The 20,558-nt window shown below is 43.0% G+C and overlaps 1 protein-coding gene across 8 annotated transcripts in view; it reads right to left on the reverse strand.

The window, feature by feature from the left end:
- Positions 1-20,558, reverse strand: part of LOC308368129 (transcription factor SOX-6-like) — a 77,242-nt gene that overhangs the window by 4,600 nt on the left and 52,084 nt on the right. For 7 of the 8 annotated variants that reach the window (XM_080842210.1, XM_080842214.1, XM_080842213.1 and 4 more), the window contains 7 exons: positions 16,024-16,144; positions 15,111-15,190; positions 10,072-10,227; positions 8,481-8,649; positions 6,604-6,782; positions 2,014-2,119; positions 1,088-1,264 (listed from right to left, as the gene is read on the reverse strand). In XM_080842210.1, coding sequence (XP_080698336.1) covers positions 1,088-1,264; positions 2,014-2,119; positions 6,604-6,782; positions 8,481-8,649; positions 10,072-10,227; positions 15,111-15,190; positions 16,024-16,144 — 988 coding nt within the window. The remainder of the gene's footprint in view (positions 1-1,087; positions 1,265-2,013; positions 2,120-6,603; positions 6,783-8,480; positions 8,650-10,071; positions 10,228-15,110; positions 15,191-16,023; positions 16,145-20,558) is intronic. The other variant, XM_080842212.1, reaches the window with a different exon arrangement.

A 20,558-nucleotide genomic window follows, 5' to 3' on the forward strand; every position in this document is an offset into this window, starting at 1 on the left:
AAATGGCTGTCCGTCTTCTGAATTGCACATTGCCACACAGAACACACCGAGGATTCCAGAGCTCCAAGGCGGTGTTTACAAAGGTTTATCTCAAGCCCCTCTTCAGGAAGCAAGACATGATGAGCCCATTTTTCACAGCCTGACACACTAACCTCCTCTCCAGCTGTGTTATTGTAGTGGGCAGTAAGCACTCAAACATACAGACAAGTCAAACGCCCACAGCCTCAGTTTGTCTCATTCTTGTTCAGAGCGTCTTCTGTTGATCTCTTCTGTGCCGGTGTTGCGGCACATCGTGTGTTGTTCACAAGAGGTCACTGGACCTGACGCAGTTAGTTAGTGTGTGCATTGCCGATACGCGTAGTTGTTTTGTTGGCATAAGTGTTCAAATGCTGTTACATTTATGTTCTTTTCCACCTCAGCTCAATGCCTGGGTTCCTCTCAGGACCATACTGCCCGAGCACAGTAGTCTGCCTTTGCAATCGGTGAGACAGTATGGTGATTTAGCCAAGACTGCCACCTAACTCCCTGTTTCATGAATGAAATGACTGTTTCTGGAACCTATTAACAGAGAGCTTTTAAAACTCAATGCATCCATCACTCCCGCCACAGACCTGCACAGCAGTGGGTCTGTACATGAAGGCAGGCTGGAGGCCTCACGGCTGGACACCAGCATCACCAGTCACTTAGGACGGAGCAAACAGTGCCCTAGCTTTCATGTGTTTTCACACACCCCCACCTTCCCCCTACCCAACACCACCTCCACACACAAATAAAAGTCATGACTCTGAGTGGGCTTCGAAGACCGGGGAAGGCTACAGAAAGTGTTCCACACTAGTGCTATATAGTTTGAATTGATGTCCAGAACCATCAGAAAAAAGGGAATGGACACAGAAAGGACTGAAATGTCCACAGCTTTATAGAACAATGTGTAGAGACAATTCTTCAGCCTATTGCCTGCATTCTTAGTTTGATTATATGTATATTTGCTTGTACTTCCTTGCTTGTACTTCCTATATATGCATTGTATTTACATCTTCAGAACACAACAGAGAGCAGGACAGCGGCTTGTTTGAGAGTTCTATCTTACCCAGGATCTTGCTGATGTTGGAATTGTGCATGTCAGGGAAGGCCTGGAGGATTTTCCGCCGCTCATCCTTGGCCCAGACCATGAAGGCGTTCATGGGCCGCTTGATGTGGGGCTCGTTGGTGTGCCTCCCACGAGCCTCCCGGAACACCCGCGCCTCCACAGTGCCACCGCCCCCTGCTGGACAAAAAAACAACCTCATTGTGGTCACCTGAAGAAAACTTCTGGTTTTAATAATACAGTTTAGATAAGAAACTTTTCATGGGTAGAGGAAGGTTACATGGTGTGGCAGGATGGCCATGCATTACATGTCATTTATCACTTACATCTGCACTTAAAATCTGAGTCATTGAACCAATAACATAATGTGCGTATGCAACCTTAAAGTGCAGTGGAGAATGGGTAGAGAGGGGGGCAAGGGATGAGGACAGAGGAGGGAACAGTTATGGGGCCCGGGGGTGGAGGACTCCTCAGTGGTGAGGAAACATCCAGTGGACAGTGCAGAGGCAGATACATATCTGTGTCTCAGCCCTCCTTGTTTACGGATACTATTTCAAACTAAGGCATGATGGATTCAGCGGACCCCTGTAAACATGGGTGTTTATGGGAAGCAGGTGCTTGAGGTGGTGGGGAAGAATGTTAAGTCTGTTTGCCTTGACCTGCTGATGTATTCTGTTTGGCACAATGTAAATTGACCAAGAAGAAGACCCGAAGATTGTTTAAGCTTGATCAGCTCAAAATGAGACTGCAGGACAACAAATGGAAATATCTGAGAAACTTTAAACTGCCTACTTCATAGCAAGTATTTTTTCAAGTTCAGAGAGAGGAAAGTCAAACCGTTTTAGAGGCTCAGGCAAATGCCCATACAATTTCACGTCATGTAAGGGGGACACTTGATAAAATTGTGTAAAAAGAATCAAACTACTCACCCTCCATATCCTCTGGTCTGGTTAGGTCAATGACCCTGTGACCCATCTTCATATCATCACCAAGCTTTCCAAGATGCTGCCCCAGACTCTCAAAGTGGGCGCGCGCCTGAAAGACAATGAGTCAGAGGTGAGCTACAGACTGACCAGTCAGGGTGGATCCTTCCTGCTCAGGAGTTATTCATCTTCTAGGGGAATTCTTCGGGATCCATCTTGTCTATCATAATGTTTTATCGAGGCTGTAACCCTTAAGTGGTTTGGCAAAGTGTAGTTTAATTGTTTGCCGAAGATGCATCAGTGACCACAGCACAATGATAGCCCAAATGAGTGCACTGTGACTAAAGCCCATGACACACCAAATCAGAGGTTTCTTCAATCTCCAGCTCTAGACAGGGGAAAGCCCCTTGAGCCCGTCGCTATAGGATCCAGGATTTCGACCATTTAGTGCAGTTTCTTATTATTTTTCCTTTTCTTTTTCCACAACCAAAAGACCAAGGGCTGACAACGCCAGTGTTATTTGTAACTTCTTATCAGACATATTCACGATTAGAAGGAGCGTATTACGAAACCTATCTGTGGTGAGTGAGTGGTGTGAAAATGGTAAGCAAATACTACTTTATCTAAGGTTGGTTTCCTCACAGGCGTAGAGGGTATGTGCTAGTTGGACGTAAACTATAGTCTTTGCAGCGTGTTGCAGCTTTCTGGCCCAGCCACAGGCAACGCAACAGTCGGACTTTGTGAGCACTAGTTCTTTGATATGGTTTGGGGTGTGGATGATATGTAGAGGGGAACTATGAGCTTGTCGGAAATGCATCAATAATACTTTTCACAGACACCACACTAAGTATTATTTTAAGGAAACTACAGTGCAGTTTGCTAAAACAACTGCTACCAGTAAACCGTTTACATTTCACATAATGACTCAAATATAATCTGTGCCATCAACTCACAACCTTTCAGGGATTGTAATACAAAAATTACCAAAAATATTTGTTCAACCGCTGAAGGGATAAAACCTCACTTAAGTGCAAAAAACATAAAATGATTATTAAAGGGAAATAAATTAAAAACAAAAGACGTAAAACATAGACAGTAGGACAGAGGAGACAAAAGGAAAGCTGAAAGAGAGCAGGAAAAAGACTCCTGGAGGACAATATGCAGGATCTTGTTTAACTCTGAGGCTCTGCTCCCAGTACCAGCCACTGTCTCTGATTAGCTGAAGGACTGATGCTTCAAACGAGTTCAGCATGTACTCCACCAAGCCACAACTACATTTATAAATGGCACACTCCAGGCAGCAGTGGAAAAAAACAGGGCCCAACAAAAAGGTCCACTCCCTCCTCTCCCTCTCTTGCGCACGTCCTCTCTCTCTCTCTATCTCCCTCCCTCTCTTTCTTCCTTTCTCTCTCTCTCTCTCTCTCTCTCTCTCTATGATTTGGTGGCAAGAGGAATTTTGTTTGACAGGGGAATGGTTGCAGTGTGAAGTCATTGGCGTGGTAGCCGCTGGCAGGGCACATGGAACCTGCAGACGTTTTTATTGAGGGCCCATGTCAGCGCCGCAGAGCAGGCTTTAATCAGCCCGACCACAGAGCAGGGCCCAGCATGCGCCTCAGGGCTGCCGCAGCTCACTGCAGGGCTAGCAGGAAGGCTGCGCTGCGGCTCCTGCTCAGAACACACAGGACAGTGTGAGGAGCCCCAGAAATCCATTATAAAACATACATGTAAGAGATATCTTTCCAGTGCCATTGAAACCAAGTTAAAGGGCACTGGTACTGTTATGACTTTTAATACTGTAAATACAGGTCTTAAAAGAAGGTCCTTTCTTTCCTATGGTTATGATATTTATGTTTTCAAATGTTTCCAGTATTTCCATTATTTATCAAATTAAAAGTGGCCACCAAATCTACACTTGGGTCTAAATCAGGTGGGTTGGTCTAGGTTACTGGCTAAACAACTGATGTCTGTTAGACACTCAAAAGAAAACTATCACTAGTTTTATCATACCAATGCCATTTCATTTAGGACTGAAACATTTCTAAGGAATAATAATTGTTGCATCCAGAACATCTAGTTGTTTGACCTGTTAATTAAAAAACATACCCAGCCAACGAGAGGAGAGAGAGAGAGAGAGAGAGAGAGAGAGAGAGAGAGAGAGAGAGAGAGAGAGAGAGAGAGAGAGAGAGAGAGAGAGAGAGAGAGAGAGAGTGGCAAAGACAGAGAGACAGTCAGACAGATAAAGAGGGTGGGGGTGGCCACTGTGGGCACTATGCCACTTCAGTAGGGGTTTTATTGGCATGGAATAATAGACATCACATGCTGTAAATAATATGTCAATAAAATAACTTTACTGGGCTTGCCGACAGAGTATTTGGTTACATCTGCAGTCTTCCATTTCTGGAAAGCCATGATGATGATCGTCTCGTCTAAAGCAGGGGTTCCTCTTAAGCCTGACTCATCAACTGCCATGGTACATAAACACCACAGCCAGAACCAGTGGTTTGCAGCTTGATCTGTCCTATCCAAGAGCAGCTTTCTTACTTCTGTAAGGAAGTCAGAAAGGGATGTCTAACACACCTCACACACATACTACACGTATAGTCCTGAGTAGTCACAGTCCAGAGCAGACTCCAAAAGGCAAGAAAAAAATAGAATAAGTAGACTAAGTCAAGCGATAAAAGAGAAAATGTACACTTGACTCAAATTTACCACCATTTACAGACAGGCACATTGCTTCATGACTTTTCTCATAGAATTCAATAAAGCACCTGACTAAAATAAAAATATTAAGAGGACTGCCAAAACCTGGCACCATATAGAAATAACTAGCCTACTTACTAAACTTGATCATAACCTTTTCTGAATGAAAAGTGATCAAACATGATTCTCCCCATAGCATTGTCACAATTAGGAAAGAAATTGTTAGTGCGTAGTCTAAATTATAACGCAACATCACAAAGTTAAAAACAACAACAACAACAACAAAAAACAGGCTCCGGGCCAACAAGAGGCCACCAAAGCCCAAACCCAGAGAGGCACCACAGATGCTATTCCTGTGCCTTTTGGCAGACGGTAACAGTGGATGCGCTCTGAAAGGGGAAGTCAGGGTAAAGTGATACTCCACAATACCACTGCAGGCTCAGTGAGTGCCGGCAGCATCTGTGCTCGGGGGGCTCTGACGACACGAGCGAGGCCAGGCAGCCACACACTGCAGCCGGAGAACGGCCCAAACTGGTAATTTACTAGACAGCGGCAGGAAAAGAAGCAGAAAATTGCTTCCAGGAGTCTCCGTCACAATCTGTAAAGGCCCAATGTTGCCATCACTCACACTCACATGGGAGGGCATTACAGAAGAGCAAAAAAACAAGATGTGGAAGAATTAGAGAACACCAAGGAAAGGTCACAAACTGTTTTTCTTTTTTTTTTTTTTTTTTTTTACATCAGATGAACTGGAGAATAGTAAAATGGCCGTCTCTGAAGAAAGAACTGAGTCAGAGACTAAGGATTCCATTGCTCATCTCACAAGGATAGGTTATGACTTACTATTTAAGATAATTACAATATTTCAAAAGTCCTGTTATATGCCACGGTTTCTGAAAGAATTGCTTACCATTGCCATTTCCTTTCCAATAAAAGATACCAGTGTAATACTAAAACACTGACAATATCTAGTCCTCAACAAGACTTGAGGAAAATCTTCTATTACGTGTATGTCCTACAATGTCCTGAATGGGATTTTGTGTGGAAATAAAAGGCCATTCACTTGCCAGCTCAATCTCGTTGACTAGAAATTCTCAGACGATCCATGAAATCCTTCACTAGGCAAAGAGCTCTTTTCACAACCCCAGTGGTGAAGTAACATTTAACAATTAACAACAAAATACACAGCCTGCCACATTCAGTGGAGAACAATTATTTAGGGAAATGAGGGACCTGGCTCTGTAAACCCAATGAAATCCAAAGTTTGTATCATTGTGAAAAGTTTATAACAATGTGGCTTCCTTTCCTAACGTTATATCAAGCTCCTACCTCAACCTGATATTTGGAGGTTATTTATATGATCTTGTATGTACATGCTGACCTAGTTAGAAGAGCTCTTTAATGGTCTCTATATAGATTTAGTTTCATATCCCAGCTGCCAATATCATTTAAATTTATAGGAATAACTGAGCAGGCAATATATAATCTGGCAATTTTTTTCAATCATAAACAAAATAACTATTGTAACAATGGATTCATTTTCCTTGTGAATAAAATACATATTTCATTGACATTGTGCATAAAATATGAAATTAAAATAATAAATGTATTGCCTCCATGTTGGTTCAGACACGATGGTTTGTATCAATCCAATCTCAAACATTAACAAAACCTATGACTACTTTTCCATCACATCAACATCAGTCTCCTCTGCTTCATAGTAAGATTTCATAAACACACCATTACACTTATATGGTACTTTGCCATTCTCATCCAGACCTCTTGCATCTATGAATGTATGAAGTTCCATTGTTTTTGACAATACCTTATACATTCAAACCAGAGCCTCTTGTGAATACGTGGATGCGTCTGCTTCTATAAAAGAGTATGTCCTACCTGGCTGCCATTGTGGAGGTTCATGCCGCTGAGGCTGGAGAATTTAGCATCCAGACCATGCTGCTGCTGCAGCTGCTCCCTCTGCATCCTCTCCCTCATCTTCCTCGCCTCCTGGATGGCTTTCATCACCGCATCCTGGTCCCCAAACAGCGCTGTTGAGTTCAGACTGGACAGGATGTCTGCCAGGATACAATGCAGTGAAATAAACCAGGTTGAGTGATTTCGAGATTTCAAAATATATAATGTATATATACTGGTCCAACTACCGTATCAATAGCATTTGATGGAATTATTTGTAGTGTTAGGGAGTGATGAACTGCATGTAATTAACTATTTTCATATTAGCATAGTGGTTCAAGTAGTTAATTACCTTTTGCCATTTTTTTCTGTCGTTTTGGGCCATATTTTCCCATTGCTTCTCTACAGTAATTAACCCCCCTTTGACCAGCCCTCCTGACTGCTGTGAAGGCATGCCCAGGCATTGCATTCATCAAGCAGCCACCACCAGACTTGACCTTTAGTGTGCATGTGCCAAATGGATTATTGCTATTTATTAACAAATGTTCAGGGAAGTTGTGCCATGCTATTTGAGAAGTTACCTGGCTAACTGAGTAGTCCTGCTTGGGCAATACCCCACCTTGTTACCTGGCTAACTGAGTAGTCCTGCTTGGGCAATACCCCACCTTGTTACCTGGCTAGCTGAGTAGTCCTGCTTGGGCAATACCCCACCTTGTTACCTGGCTAACTGAGTAGTCCTGCTTGGGCAATACCCCACCTTGTTACCTGGCTAACTGAGTAGTCCTGCTTGGTGCAATACCCCACCTTGTTACCTGGCTAACTGAGTAGTCCTGCTTGGTGCAATACCCCACCTTGTTACCTGGCTAACTGAGTAGTCCTGCTTGGGCAATACCCCACCTTGTTACCTGGCTAACTGAGTAGTCCTGCTTGGTGCAATACCCCCACCTGGACTCTTGTTCCTGTAAGGCAGGTGTCTGACTGATGGCCAGTGTACACATAACCAAAGCTGAGATTCCTTGCATTCTCCCATAAATAAGGTATTTATGTTTTTGGTTTATGGCACTTGTGTGGCATTTTTTGCTGGCAAATTCATTTTTGGGTGTTATATTTTGTGGTTAAGTTGACCAAACTAGATTTCTCCCAAGAGTACCTTTGCTGTAGTTGAACTTCCTCCGGTGTGGAGTAATTGGTAGCTTGCAAAGCTATGCTTTCAAAGTAGCTTCCCCAGCACTGATTGTTTGATGTTCTGAATATAATACACTTGCAAAACTGTGTTCAGAATTACCCTTACCAATGCTTAAAAACTAGGGTGCGATGCTACATGTGTGATTAAAGACACTGAAACACACCCAGGCTGCAAGCTCGCTGCAGTTGTCTGGCTTATCCAATTAGCAGATAAAAGCAATAGACTATAAGCTTGGGTGGTCATAAAAAAGACAACATAAAAAAACATCAGAATGAAACATAACAAGAGACTCTCAGAGAGTAAGGCTTTAGAGAAACCACAAAGATCAGTGAAAATGCCCTACACCTAATGAGAGGGTTAAGACTGACCTTAATAACAGACAGCACAGGCAAGACGTCAAAAAGAAATAAAGACAAACAATGACACACGGAAGCTCGTAAAAAGTAAATGATGTTCTCTCATCACAACCACCCTCATTCATGCGACTTTCATTGGCTTAAAAACAGGGCTTTAACTTAATATTAGTTTTAAATACACCTATACACGCTACAATGTCTTCACGTGTAGTCAGTGAGGCTGTGTTTTTGAACCAAGTCTCAATTAAATGTTATTATTCCTCTCAGCGGCTTTCACACAGTTTTTGGGTGCGTTTATGTACGCGCGCTCGACCTACCAAGTGAGGATCCACGGCTCATGTTGGGGATGGGGCTGGCACCTTTCCCCAGGCTGTTGGGACTTGTTTTATTGCCAGGGAACAGGCTGTGTGAGGGGGATGTTGAGGAGCGCAGAGACTCCATGCTCTTGGGTCGAGCTGAGAGGTTCAGGGGCTGAGTGCCCTCATCCTGGAGCACACACAGAACAGAGGAACAGATATGCATCAGGTACTGGAGCACAGACAGATGGAGAACAGAAATGTTACCTCCACACACAAAATTCAAAGTACAACTGGATCATAAAAAGTGAACTCTTTAATCACAGTCTTGCAGAGTTTGCAAAAATGTTGATGCCTGAGTTTCTGTGAGATTCTGGGTCACCTCTTGCTACTGTCGAAGATGTGTTTCTAGGTATCAGAACAAACAAGTCTTTAGATCAGTGTCTATGGTCATTACTGTTTGTCATTCAATCAAACTCAGTGGACAAGTGGACATCTAAGACCTCAACTCTCTCATTATCCCAGGGATGTCTGTTTGGGAGCAGCCAATGGTGCATCCCTGCACTTAATCAGTGGTTCATGACCGTATCACATTACCGCCAGTGGTTTACAGGGAGGCTAACTAGCATGGATCTAATTTGGTTGGAGCCTGAGGGCCCAGAGGAGACAGCCTGATGTGAGGAAGAAGTGGGTGAGAGCATGGGGCTCAGAGCCAGGAGAGAAAGACAAATACAGAGAGCGAGAGCGAGAGAGAGAGAGAGCGAGAGCGAGAGAGGGTGGGAAGGTCCCTCAGCAACTACTGTTTAGTGACATGAGTTATGTCCCTGCTCTATTGCGATTCTCACTTGAAAGATTCCTAATGGACACATGGCTCTCATTAGAGGACGCAGCCTGGGTGATGCAGGATGCTCCCGGGTCAAGTGCTTCCACACCACACTGGGGCGGGAATGTCACTGTAGGGTCTTTGTCTTAATGAAGATGGAAAGAGGCGTAATGGAAACCTCCATTTTCATTATAGTGTGTGTATCGCATTGTTAAATGGATAGAACAAGGCAGGCGAGAAAAGGGAAGAAAGAGAGAGACTGACTGAGAAAGAAAGAGACTGCCTGAGAAAGAGAGAGACTGACTGAATGGTCAGTCTAAAAACCAAACAGTTTAAAGTGTGTGTTCCTGTGTCTTTCAAGCATAACCAAGATGTTCATGTTTAAAAGTTCAGGGGACATTTTGAAACAATTAACAACACTACTTACACAAATGACTGGATGTAGTTATGGTGGGAACAGTGATGAAGTGATTATGAGAATACATGTGCACTGCATTCTCTGACTCACTGTTTGACACTCACACAGTGAGATATATACATCCAAATACATCCATATTATAAACACCAAACCTTACATACTTCTGGCCACCAACTGTATGTTTCATCTTTGCTATGTTCTTTATCTATGATAAGCAAGAGTGTGTCTTTTGTCATGCCTGTATATCTGCCTGAATCCAACTGAACTGAGGAGGGAGAGTGTGTGAGTAGACGAGGAGATTGAAGAGAGATAGAGAGAGAGAGATAGAGAGAGAGAGAGAGAGAGTAACAGAAAGCAGGAGGAGCTGGTACCTTCATGTGTGTTTGTGGACTGGAGGACCTCTTCTCACTCTTGAGGCCGGAGGGTGAGATAGGCCCTGAGGTGTTAGCTGCTGAAGGCTGATGGAGGGTGGACATCTTGGCGCCGGGAGAGATCTGCATGCTGGCCAACTGGGCGGCGTACAACTGCTACAAAAGTGACAAGAAGAGCTGTTAATTTCCTCCGTGGAAATCGCTTTTTCTTTCCTTGTCTTTCTTTATCTCCTCTTTTGAACTCTTTTCTCTGTGACTGTTTCAGGCCATTCAGCCTTTTCACACAAGTCAGTGAGAGGGGAAGCCTGGAAGAAACCCCATTAGAGGTCTTGAATACATATCAAGAACACAGACGCAGTCGAGAGGCCACAGAGACATGGCAGGCAGACAACATGATGTCTGCGCTTTCTGATCCTTCTCTCTCTCGCACACCCCTCCCCTCCTCCCTGTCCCCTCCCCGACAGCAGAACCAGCAGAAGCTCCACCACAGGGAGATCAGGTTTCTCTAATCGTCAAAACTTGCCAGGTCCACTGAGACTTAGAGGCCCACCGCAGTGCCTCCAAAGCACTATCATTCTGTCAGTCGAGAGAGAAGGAAGACTTGTGTATGAGTTAAGAGTGCGTGCCTTTTTGTGTGTTTGTGTGTGTGTATGTGTGTTTGTGAGGGAGAGACAGATAGAGAGACAGAAAGAGAGAGGAAGTGTGTGTGTGTGTCAAAGAGAGAGAGAGAATCAGAGAAAGGGGTACATATAGACCCCCACAATCCCATTTCTTATTTTCACCCCTACCCCTTGTTTTCAAGTGCCCACTTGATTTTGAGTTGCCACTTAAAACAAAAAAGTATGAGACAGGACAACCAAGTGAAGCCCTGTCCATAGAGATGTATGCCCTGCACTGATAGGAGATGGGTGGGGGAGTGTAGAAATTTGCTGTTGGATTATTTTTTTCAAAGCACGGGACATGGAAATTACTTTGGAGGGCCACTACCCCTCGCTCCCTTACGGAGGAGTAGGGCCCAGCGTTGGCTTAGGATTGGGCCATAGTCCTGGCCAGCACTTTCTTAGACATTATGAAAAGAAAGCACAGAACAAAAGAACTCTGACGTAATGGTGCTTATTTGCCTTGGAAGATTAACCTAGAGTCTGCCGGTAAAAAAAAACACACACACACACACACACACACACACACACATATATATATATATATATATACACACACACACACACACACACACACACACACACACACACACACACACACACACACACACACACACACACACACACACACACACACACACACACACACACACACACACACACACTCACACACACACACACACACACACACACACACACACACACACACACACACACACACACACACACACACACACACACACAAGCATACAAGTAAACACATGGAGACATATACAAATGGGGTGTAAATGAATTGAATATTAAAATATGACAACAGAGGGGCAATTAGTAAAAAATATTTATATTTGTTATTTTCTTTTTGTCACAGTGAACTGACACCTTGTTACTGGACTGTTCAACTGAAGATCTCTTTCTAATTACATTTAATGACAGCCATTCTCTTTTTCTTTTTATATTTATATTTATTATCCCTATTTTTCATATTTACACTGTAAAAATTCACATACATTTAAAAAATTTACCCATTTACTTATTTATTTATGTATTTAAACTCAACCTTTCCCTTTTACGTAATGCCTTCAAATAATTTCATATCTATGATCATCCTGCTCTAAATTGTGTTACCGTAATCCTACAAACAGTGGCATATTTTACACCAAAAAATCTGATATTTAGTTTTGCAAGATGAATTTTAATTTCAATCTCGGAATAATAATAATAATAATAATAATAATAATTCATTTTATTTGTTGAGCACTCTTCATTCAAGCAGAATCTTAGAGTGCTTAAAAACAGCTCTCAGCAAAAGCACAGTTTAAGACAATTATACGTTTATTAAAAAGTAGGAAATGCCTTTCTAAATAAAAAGGTTTTTAGGCCAGTCTTAAAGCAGTCCAGTGTCTGTGTTGCCCTTAAGTGGTCCGGGAGGCTGTTCCACAGTCATGGGGCTGCAGCGGAGAAGGCCCGGTCTAAAAGTTTTGCCTTGGAATAGATTTGTATGGACATACTCCTCTATTTTCATGTCTGCACACCGCTTTACCAGTAATGACCTGTATTGGCCACAGTGAAATGCAAGACATTACAGTATATTGATACTATTAGCCGCGCACTGACATGGAGCAATCATATGTTTTAGAGATTAATGTATATTACTGTCTTCTCAATTTGGCATATAAATTCTCCATAAGGAAATAACTATTTATCCTTTTTGGATCGCACAATTTCACACTTTTGAGTATTATGCCTTAATAATGTCCCCATGTCTCTATATTATATATATATTTCCTTCAATTAAATGCAATTCATTTCTCCAATGGCCCCTTTAGGAACAAATCCATAAAAGCTTTCCATGCCATCACAAAAGAACACCCAAGGAAACAACAGACCCCCTGTCTCCCCTTGTGTCTCTGAGAGCATTACCACTATATTGATCTGCTGATAAAGGCTGTGCTGGCCCACACCAGTACCAATATTGGGCGCCCTAGAGGGTTAAGTTTGAAGAGGGGACCCAATAGGACTCTAGGGGGATTTTTTGGTGTCCCACAGCTACGCCCTGTGGCTTGATTCATGTGAAGATCTGGGAAACAGCCTGATGCAGCCCTTTTTGGCTTTATAGCCAAGAATGTAAGGGAAAGATTGATTATCAGTTCACAATCACACCCCCTTATTTAGAACCAATCCCCATCCTCAATACTACCATCAACACAAGCTAGACTGCATTAAGTGTGTGTGCAGTGTTTTTTCCTGTTTATATGTTTGTGTGTCTACACGGATGGAATGTTCTTGGACAAACAGCTTACTGCTTAAAGTCTGCTCTGATGGGTATCTAAAGCCTGTTTTTCCACCACTGGCTACTTCCTGTGCCAGTACTTAAGATGTGGAGTGTGTTGAACAGGCTGCCTTTGATATGCAACCTGTACACAGATGCATTCCGACATTCATAAACGGTTTCTCTTTCAGCCACATGAAGAGACTCATCCTGCCTTTCAGGTGCACATGTTTATGTTGCCGAGTCCCTTGGGGTCCATTCTTGACTACTCTCTCAGTCAAGGCATATACACTCCACTCCACTCCACTCCACTCCACTTTACAAAACGGGACAATGCATGCAGTCCGCTGACTATCATATCAATCTTTTTTGTGAAGTCACAGCAACTGTGAAGTTCAACACATAGTATATTTGAAAACTATGAAAGAGAAGATGCACAAACTATTACTGGAGAATGGGATAGTCATATTGCATACTTCTCTCTCTCTCTTTGTATCTCTTTAATAAATCAGTGCAGTGCAAAGGATGAATATGACACACTAGGGGCCCTAATTTCATTGACTGGCAATGAGTAAAGCAACAAGCAACGAACAAAGCCTGTTGCGCATGAAAGTTATCGTGTGGTGTGTGGGAACACTGCATTGACCCTACCCATGTTTGCTCTAAGGATCTTGGTTATTGTATAAAGATAATGCTCATTGTTTTGCTCGTTGCCAAATGTCCGTCAAGGAAATTATGGCCCCAGAGCTATGATGACACACTCGATAGATTTACAACACTGTCCTTTGTTTAACACCCTGTGGGGCTTCAGCCGTGAGAGGCAGGGGCGCTCCTGACATGGGGCTTGGCTGTTCATACCTCTAGTGCAAGACCTGACAGGTGAACATGAGTCCAGAATATGATTAGGCAGAAAAGACAACTCAGTTAAACATTCAAGCACAGAGCTGCAGCCTTTTGTTCATAAAGCTTATGAGCATACCGCAGTGAACAATGTGTAACTCCTACAATAACACTAAACACACTTAAGCAAGATAAATTGCTAACCGTCACATCCACTCCCAGCTGCAAATTTACTAACACGTTAGCTCCTGTTTTAGGCGTAATTCTGTTGCAATCTTAAAACACGGCATGGTATGTACAAACAGCAGTTCATCCGCATTCTGCTCGCTACAGGAGTGCAGCACGACAAGTTGCATTCTTCTGACTTATACATATGCCTATATGGAGGGGTCGTGGGAAAGGTGGGAGTTTTGGGCAGAATTATCGGAGATGTGCAAGGAGCAACATGAATATGTATTCTGTTGTATTTATGAACACTGCAGGGGACAGCACATTTTGCCTGTTTGTTCTAAAGCAACCTTAATTTTTTAGTTTGCGTTTTTATGTCTTGTCATTGCTTTTTCACTTCATCCACTTACCTACGTGTAGATGCTTGCTACACAAATTAAATTGTTTGTTAAAGTTGCACAAATAGTTTAGTTTTAAATGGTGAAGAATTACTACCCTGCATTATCTCTCTGTTTGATGATACCTCATTAGCATGGCAGTTCCCCCTCCGGCTCAACATTATGTCTATCTGGTTCTAAATGTTCTAAACATGCTCAAGACATAAACTAAAGTACTAAAGCTAATTTAATAACTTGGCATATTCATTTAGCTATTTTAACACCTCAAGCAAAATCTAAATGGCAAACGTTGGTGGGTTAGTGCAATGCTTCCACACATGAAACAATAGCTTTAGTTCATGCACGACAGACTTCGCCCATTGATGGTTGCTTTGCTTGATGCCCTTCAATGAAATTAAGGCCCACTGAGTTACTTTTAAAGAGAAACACTATTCACAATTATAATTCAATAATTATAGAATTATATTAAAATAATGTTTTATAACATATCTCATATACATAGATTTTCATAACTTCAACTAGGAATTTAAAATGTTATTCATTATAATGTCAATAAAATAGAAAAACTTTTGTGTCTACTCTAAAATAATGAGATACAGAAATGAAGTAGAAGTCAATCTTGTTGTTAGTTGCTTGTTAGCTTGTTGTGATGAGCTTGCTGATTGACCTTGTTAGTATTAGCTGTGAGATGTCAGGGGTGCATACCTGCAGCTGTAATGGGCTCAGGCCTGACGCAGCAGCAGCTGCCATGGTGGATGGAATGAACTGCATGGGGTAGTTATCACCTGTCAGGGGAGAGAGAGAGAGCCACAGAATGAAATACTGTGCAGGCAACAATCCATCCCCTCATAATTCCCATCAGCCTATTCTTGTACAGCTCAAACCTGTCTCTGTCAGTCAGTCATGTTCAGTGGCACATGTTGTGCAGAAAAGAGGGAGAAATTGTGACACTTGTTGTAGTCCTGAAACAGGGGAATCAACACTTCTAAAAAGTTTGATTTGTAAGTCCTGCATTTTAAGGCTTTATAAACAATTATTATTTTAAAAACACATGCAATATTTTAAAGCTATGACAGAAATAAAACAATATATCTTGTACCCTCCTGGCCTCTGTAATTTGCAACAAAAAATGTCAGTATGATTGAGCAGTATTCACTCAGTCATAGAAGAATGAATCAGAACCCCTCATATCCTCACACAAATACACACAAACGCATTTACTCCGGTCAATCCTTCCTTGTGAAAAACCATTTGTTCTAAAAGTCTTAGCATACCAGCACTAAACCTCATCATTAGCACATTGTCTCGGAGGCATTTCCTATCCGCAGGAAAGGAATGTAACATGGAAGAGGAGCAGGTGGTGCCTCAACGTTTACCCCGTCCTACTCTAAGAGGGGCACTGCCTCAGCAAGCCTTAACAGCTCTGGGCTGACATTGGCCATGGCCAAACCTATTACCTAACATTATATTTCATTCTCCAGGAGAAGTTCACACTGACGGATTGATTATAAAACTTCTGAACTAATGTCTTAATGTCTAATACACCTTGAGTGATACACAAGGACAGAAAAAAGAAGAAAGAGCAGGGTGCATGGAGTTTGCAGTGAGTGAGTAATACCTGGCTTGTAGGACAGCCCTTGGGGGAAGAGGAAGCTCTGCTGAGCTGCGGCGGCGGCAGCCAGAGAGCGCTGGTCGTGAGGGAAGATGGGGATCATGAGGGGAGGCATGTGACCCTGGACCTGTGGACAGACAGATGGACATTCAAGAGGTTAAAAACCGTTTCCTCACGACACTTGATTTACTTCAAGAGGCATCAACCAGTCCCTTGCTAATGTAGGTTGTGTATAACAACAGCATCATAGTGGCGTACAATTCAAAGCATCAGACAAAACGTCATATTTTAACAGACACACCATACTTCTTATCCACCAATGACCCAAAAGTGGAAAAGGTTTCTCAATTGGGATTGGTGGCACTAATTAGCCTAAGCTATCCTTTTGGTGCAACATTAAATCGGTAGGAAAGATATGAAATAATGATAAAAGCAGTGGAAGTTAAGTTGTTAGCCTATGATGAGATGAAATGAGTTGTCGGTAGCATAAACAAGAATCACTGAGCTCCAGGGAAACAGTAGGGAGGCCTCCTAGCCTCAGAAAGACTTATTTAAATGGTTAAATCTAAAGCTATCAGGTTTATATTGAATGTTTATCAAACCCTTGGTCCTCCAGGGATTTTTGTCTTTGTGTACACAGCACTGCTAATTGGTGTACACAATTTCGGTCTCTCTACAATATACAGTTTATCAGCTCTTCAGAGGATTCGCTCTGAGGAACACTACAACTAAAAGATAACGAGATACAAAATTAAAAAAAACTACAGCCCACAAAAATAAAAGACTATAGTTCAAAGCAGATCATGACCAATTGAAGGTGGGCAGAGTTAACAATCTCACGGCTATATTGCTGACAATCTTGAAGTTTACTGAAAAGCTTAAAAAAAGAGGTGTCATGTCTGTCTGTGAATAAAGCTATTTTCAGCAGTAGAGAAAGTCTTAGAAACTAACAAAACTTTTTTTTGCTGAGGTTAAGTTCCTGGTTCAGACACAAAGAAACATTCCAGTGGCATGTTCCAACGGTAGCACGACGGGGAGAATGAACAGAGGGGAATTCGAGGGAGCAGCATCACAGCTCTCTGTGTGGAAAAATGGAGAAGAAGTAAGAATGGCTCCATTCATTGTTGCTTCTCAGGGGAATACTGGAGCAGTGTGTGTGCGTGTGTGTGTGTGTGTGTGTGTGTGTGTGTGTGTGTGTGTGTGTGTGTAAGGGGGGTGGTGTAGGAGTTGCACAGGGGCTCTTCCAGTGCTCAGAGGGATGAATGGGCCTCGGCCTCTCCAGGCCTAAGAAAACATGGGCCTCACACACACTGTTAACTTTGCAGCTGCCCCCTCCCTTTATTTCTATGACTGTGTGTTTGGGGGGTGTTTTTTTAATTTGTGGAAATGAATGGGTCTGGCATAGATATATTAGTCTGTCTATGTATGTCTGTGTAAGTGTGTGTCGGGAGGGGGACAAGGACGACATACCATGTGTAGAACAGGAATCCATTTCAGAGCACAACACAGTGAATGTCCAATTAAGTTCTAGGAATGGACTCGCTTGTGGTCAGTATTAATTTTATATTTTAAATGTTTTCACCAAGTATGAAATGTTCTAATTCCTTTCCTGTGGACAGTGCAGGGTTTGAGCTCTTAAATTAGGATCAATGGCACACTGAGACATGAATGAACGAGTCATCAATAAACATCAATACATTGTCCAATCAATGAACAGAATAAATACCTAAGATTAGGCCAGTGGACTGATAGATAGATAAATAGATAGATAGATTCCTATATTGATCCCCGAAGGGAAATTGCGGTGTTTCAGCAGCAATTCACATAAGTCCCAAAACACACATAAAAAATGTATGTAAAAACAAACTACTCTACTATTAGATTAAATAATAAATAAATACAATTTGAGATACAGCTCAAACTGTGCAAATTAAATGTAGAATGTGCATCTTGCATTGCCACTCAGGAGATAAGCCTCATCGCTCCTCAGCACAGAGAGTAATATTGTATATTCTATATTGACGCTATTGCGGTGGACAGGAATGACTTCCTGTAGTGGCCCTTATTACAGTGGAGCTGAAACAGTCTCAGACTGAGAAACACTCTGCTGTTTGACTAGTAGGTTGTGTAGGGGATGTGAAGTGTGGTTCTTTATGTTGAATAGTTTGTGCAACATCCTTCTCTCAACATACGACTCTAGGGACTCCAGTCTCCAGCACAGAGCCAGCATTCTTTATCAGCTTCAGTTCAGTTTTTTAGTGTCACACTGGCTCTGATGCTGATGCTGTCCCAACAGATGTCTCTTCCTGTAGATGGCCTCAGTGTTACATTTCAAGCCCAGTCTGTTGCCAGGTATCTGTAGCCCTCCACCACCATGATGGCATCTTCTACTCCAACATCGGGACGGTATGCAAACTGCAATGGGTCCAGAGAGGTTGTCACCTGAAGTCTGAGATTGGCCAAAACCTGGTCTCTCCAGGACTTTCATGATGTAACATGTTAAGGCAACCAGTCTACAGTCATTGAGGGCAGATGGAGAAGACTTATTTGGTACTGGAACAAAGCAGGATGTCTCTGGATGTCACGTTCTCCTGGCTTAGACTAAGGTTGAAGAGGTGCTGTGGAATCCTGCATCTCTCCAGCTGTCTCTTTACCTAGCTGCTGGGAACAGACAGTCGGGTGGAGGAGGTAGAAGGGACGCAGTGTTTCCTGACAGGGGGGGGGGGGGGGCTATGTGAAGTCCATGGTGGGGGTTGCGGACGGGCAGACACAGACACAGACACAGACCTGATCACAGAGGAGGTGTGAGAGTGAAGCAGCTGTGGGGGCAGGGAGGGTCCGTATGGCTGGGGGAGGTGGGAGGTGGGGGATGGGGGTGGAGGCAGCTGAGGGTCCTGTACTGAACCTCTTGAACAACCCATTCAACTTGTTGGGTCTGTTCAGGCCTCCTTCAAGCTGATTCACCTTCACCTTGAACCCGGTGATCATCTTCATTCCTGACCACACATCCCTCACGTTGTTTTAATGGGGCTTACTCTCCAGTTTTCCCCTACATGCCTCCTTGCTCTCTCCCAGTCTCTCTTTCAGCTCCCTCTGTACACTCCTAAGTAATTCTGCAGTCAGTCATGAAGGCGATGGCATCTCTATGGGGCTTACAGAGAACACCCCAGACTGTGGCCTCATACATGCCTGCAGAGTCTCGTTGGCTTCCTGTGGCGACCTCCCCAAAATCCCTTTGGTCACAGGCTGCCGCTGAACAATGGCTGTAACAAGCTATTAAATACTGAATATTGAATATCTTCAATGTTTGTAAACTGTCATGGCGTCTATAATTCTACAAGCCTCAATCTTCCCTGCAAAACCTTGAATATCCATGATTCCTCTTGCATAAGTCCCAGTTCCTGCCAAATCTTTGTAGCCATTTAGGCTTCTTCAGTCATCCCATCAAGCATTCGTGACAACTATCCAGTAAACTGAATCCAAATGGCACACAACTTCTTTATTTCAAGAGAAAAGACATGAAGCAGTGGATATCCCCATGGTAAGGCTGCCACCAGAAGGCAATGCTGGAAAACAAACAACCTTTCAAAAAAAAATGCTACATTCTATCTTGTGTACTTTTCAGTTCTGGCCACAGAGTAACAATTGCAATACCCCTCATGCAAGGATGTGGGGAAGCATGGGGAGAGGGGAGACCACAGACGTGCGTCGAGCCTCAGGCATGGCTCCAGTGATGTGGTGTCTGCATATGCTGCTGGGCTGGGGGAGTAGGTGCACATATGAAAGGCATTAGGCTGTTGTTGAAACAAAGACACCAGCCTGTCAGCCACTGAAGAGCAGAGAATAAGCCCAGCGCCTCATGCAAACCTTATTTCCTTAAGTGTTTATGAGAAGATATATAAAAAAGATGAAGAGATAGGTGGTAAAAATGCAGTCAGAATTATATTATTGATTTGTTGAGCAACTTTAACACCATATTGATGATCAGCACCAGGGAAAATCATTTGTGAACCATTGAGTTTCCCCAAAAAACATTGGCCCTCATTCTCGATCATTTTCTGTAATTCTTCAGAAATGTTTCTTACGCGACTTCGTAAAAACAACGTAAGTGAAACGCTTAATAATTAAATGCGTTAATAAGCAGCCGAAGTCTTCTCAGCTGTGTTCCCCCGGATTAGTTTCTTAAATTGAAGCGCGTTCTCGTGAAAGTGGATTTGCATACATACACGTCCCGCCAGCTCCTTATTAGGGCACGCAGCCATAGCCAAGTGTGCTGTCGGAATTTCCCAAATCCACACGAAAGCAACTCGTAACAGGTGTTCATTAATAAGGTGGAGATCTTTTCTTACGTTGAACTTCTGAAGTCCATAAAACACATTTAAGAAGTCACTTTAGGGGGGCACTGTGGCTCAAACAGTAGCCCTGTCCACATTTGGGCTTGAAGCTCAAGGAGGTCGCGGGTTCGAATCCGACCCGATGCCATTTCTCCTGTTCACTCCCCACCTCTTCTCCCTCTCATTTCCTGTCACAATCTTCACTGC

Source organism: Sprattus sprattus (genome assembly GCF_963457725.1).
Source record: "Sprattus sprattus genome assembly, chromosome: 7".
Lineage (NCBI taxonomy): Eukaryota > Metazoa > Chordata > Actinopteri > Clupeiformes > Clupeidae > Sprattus > Sprattus sprattus.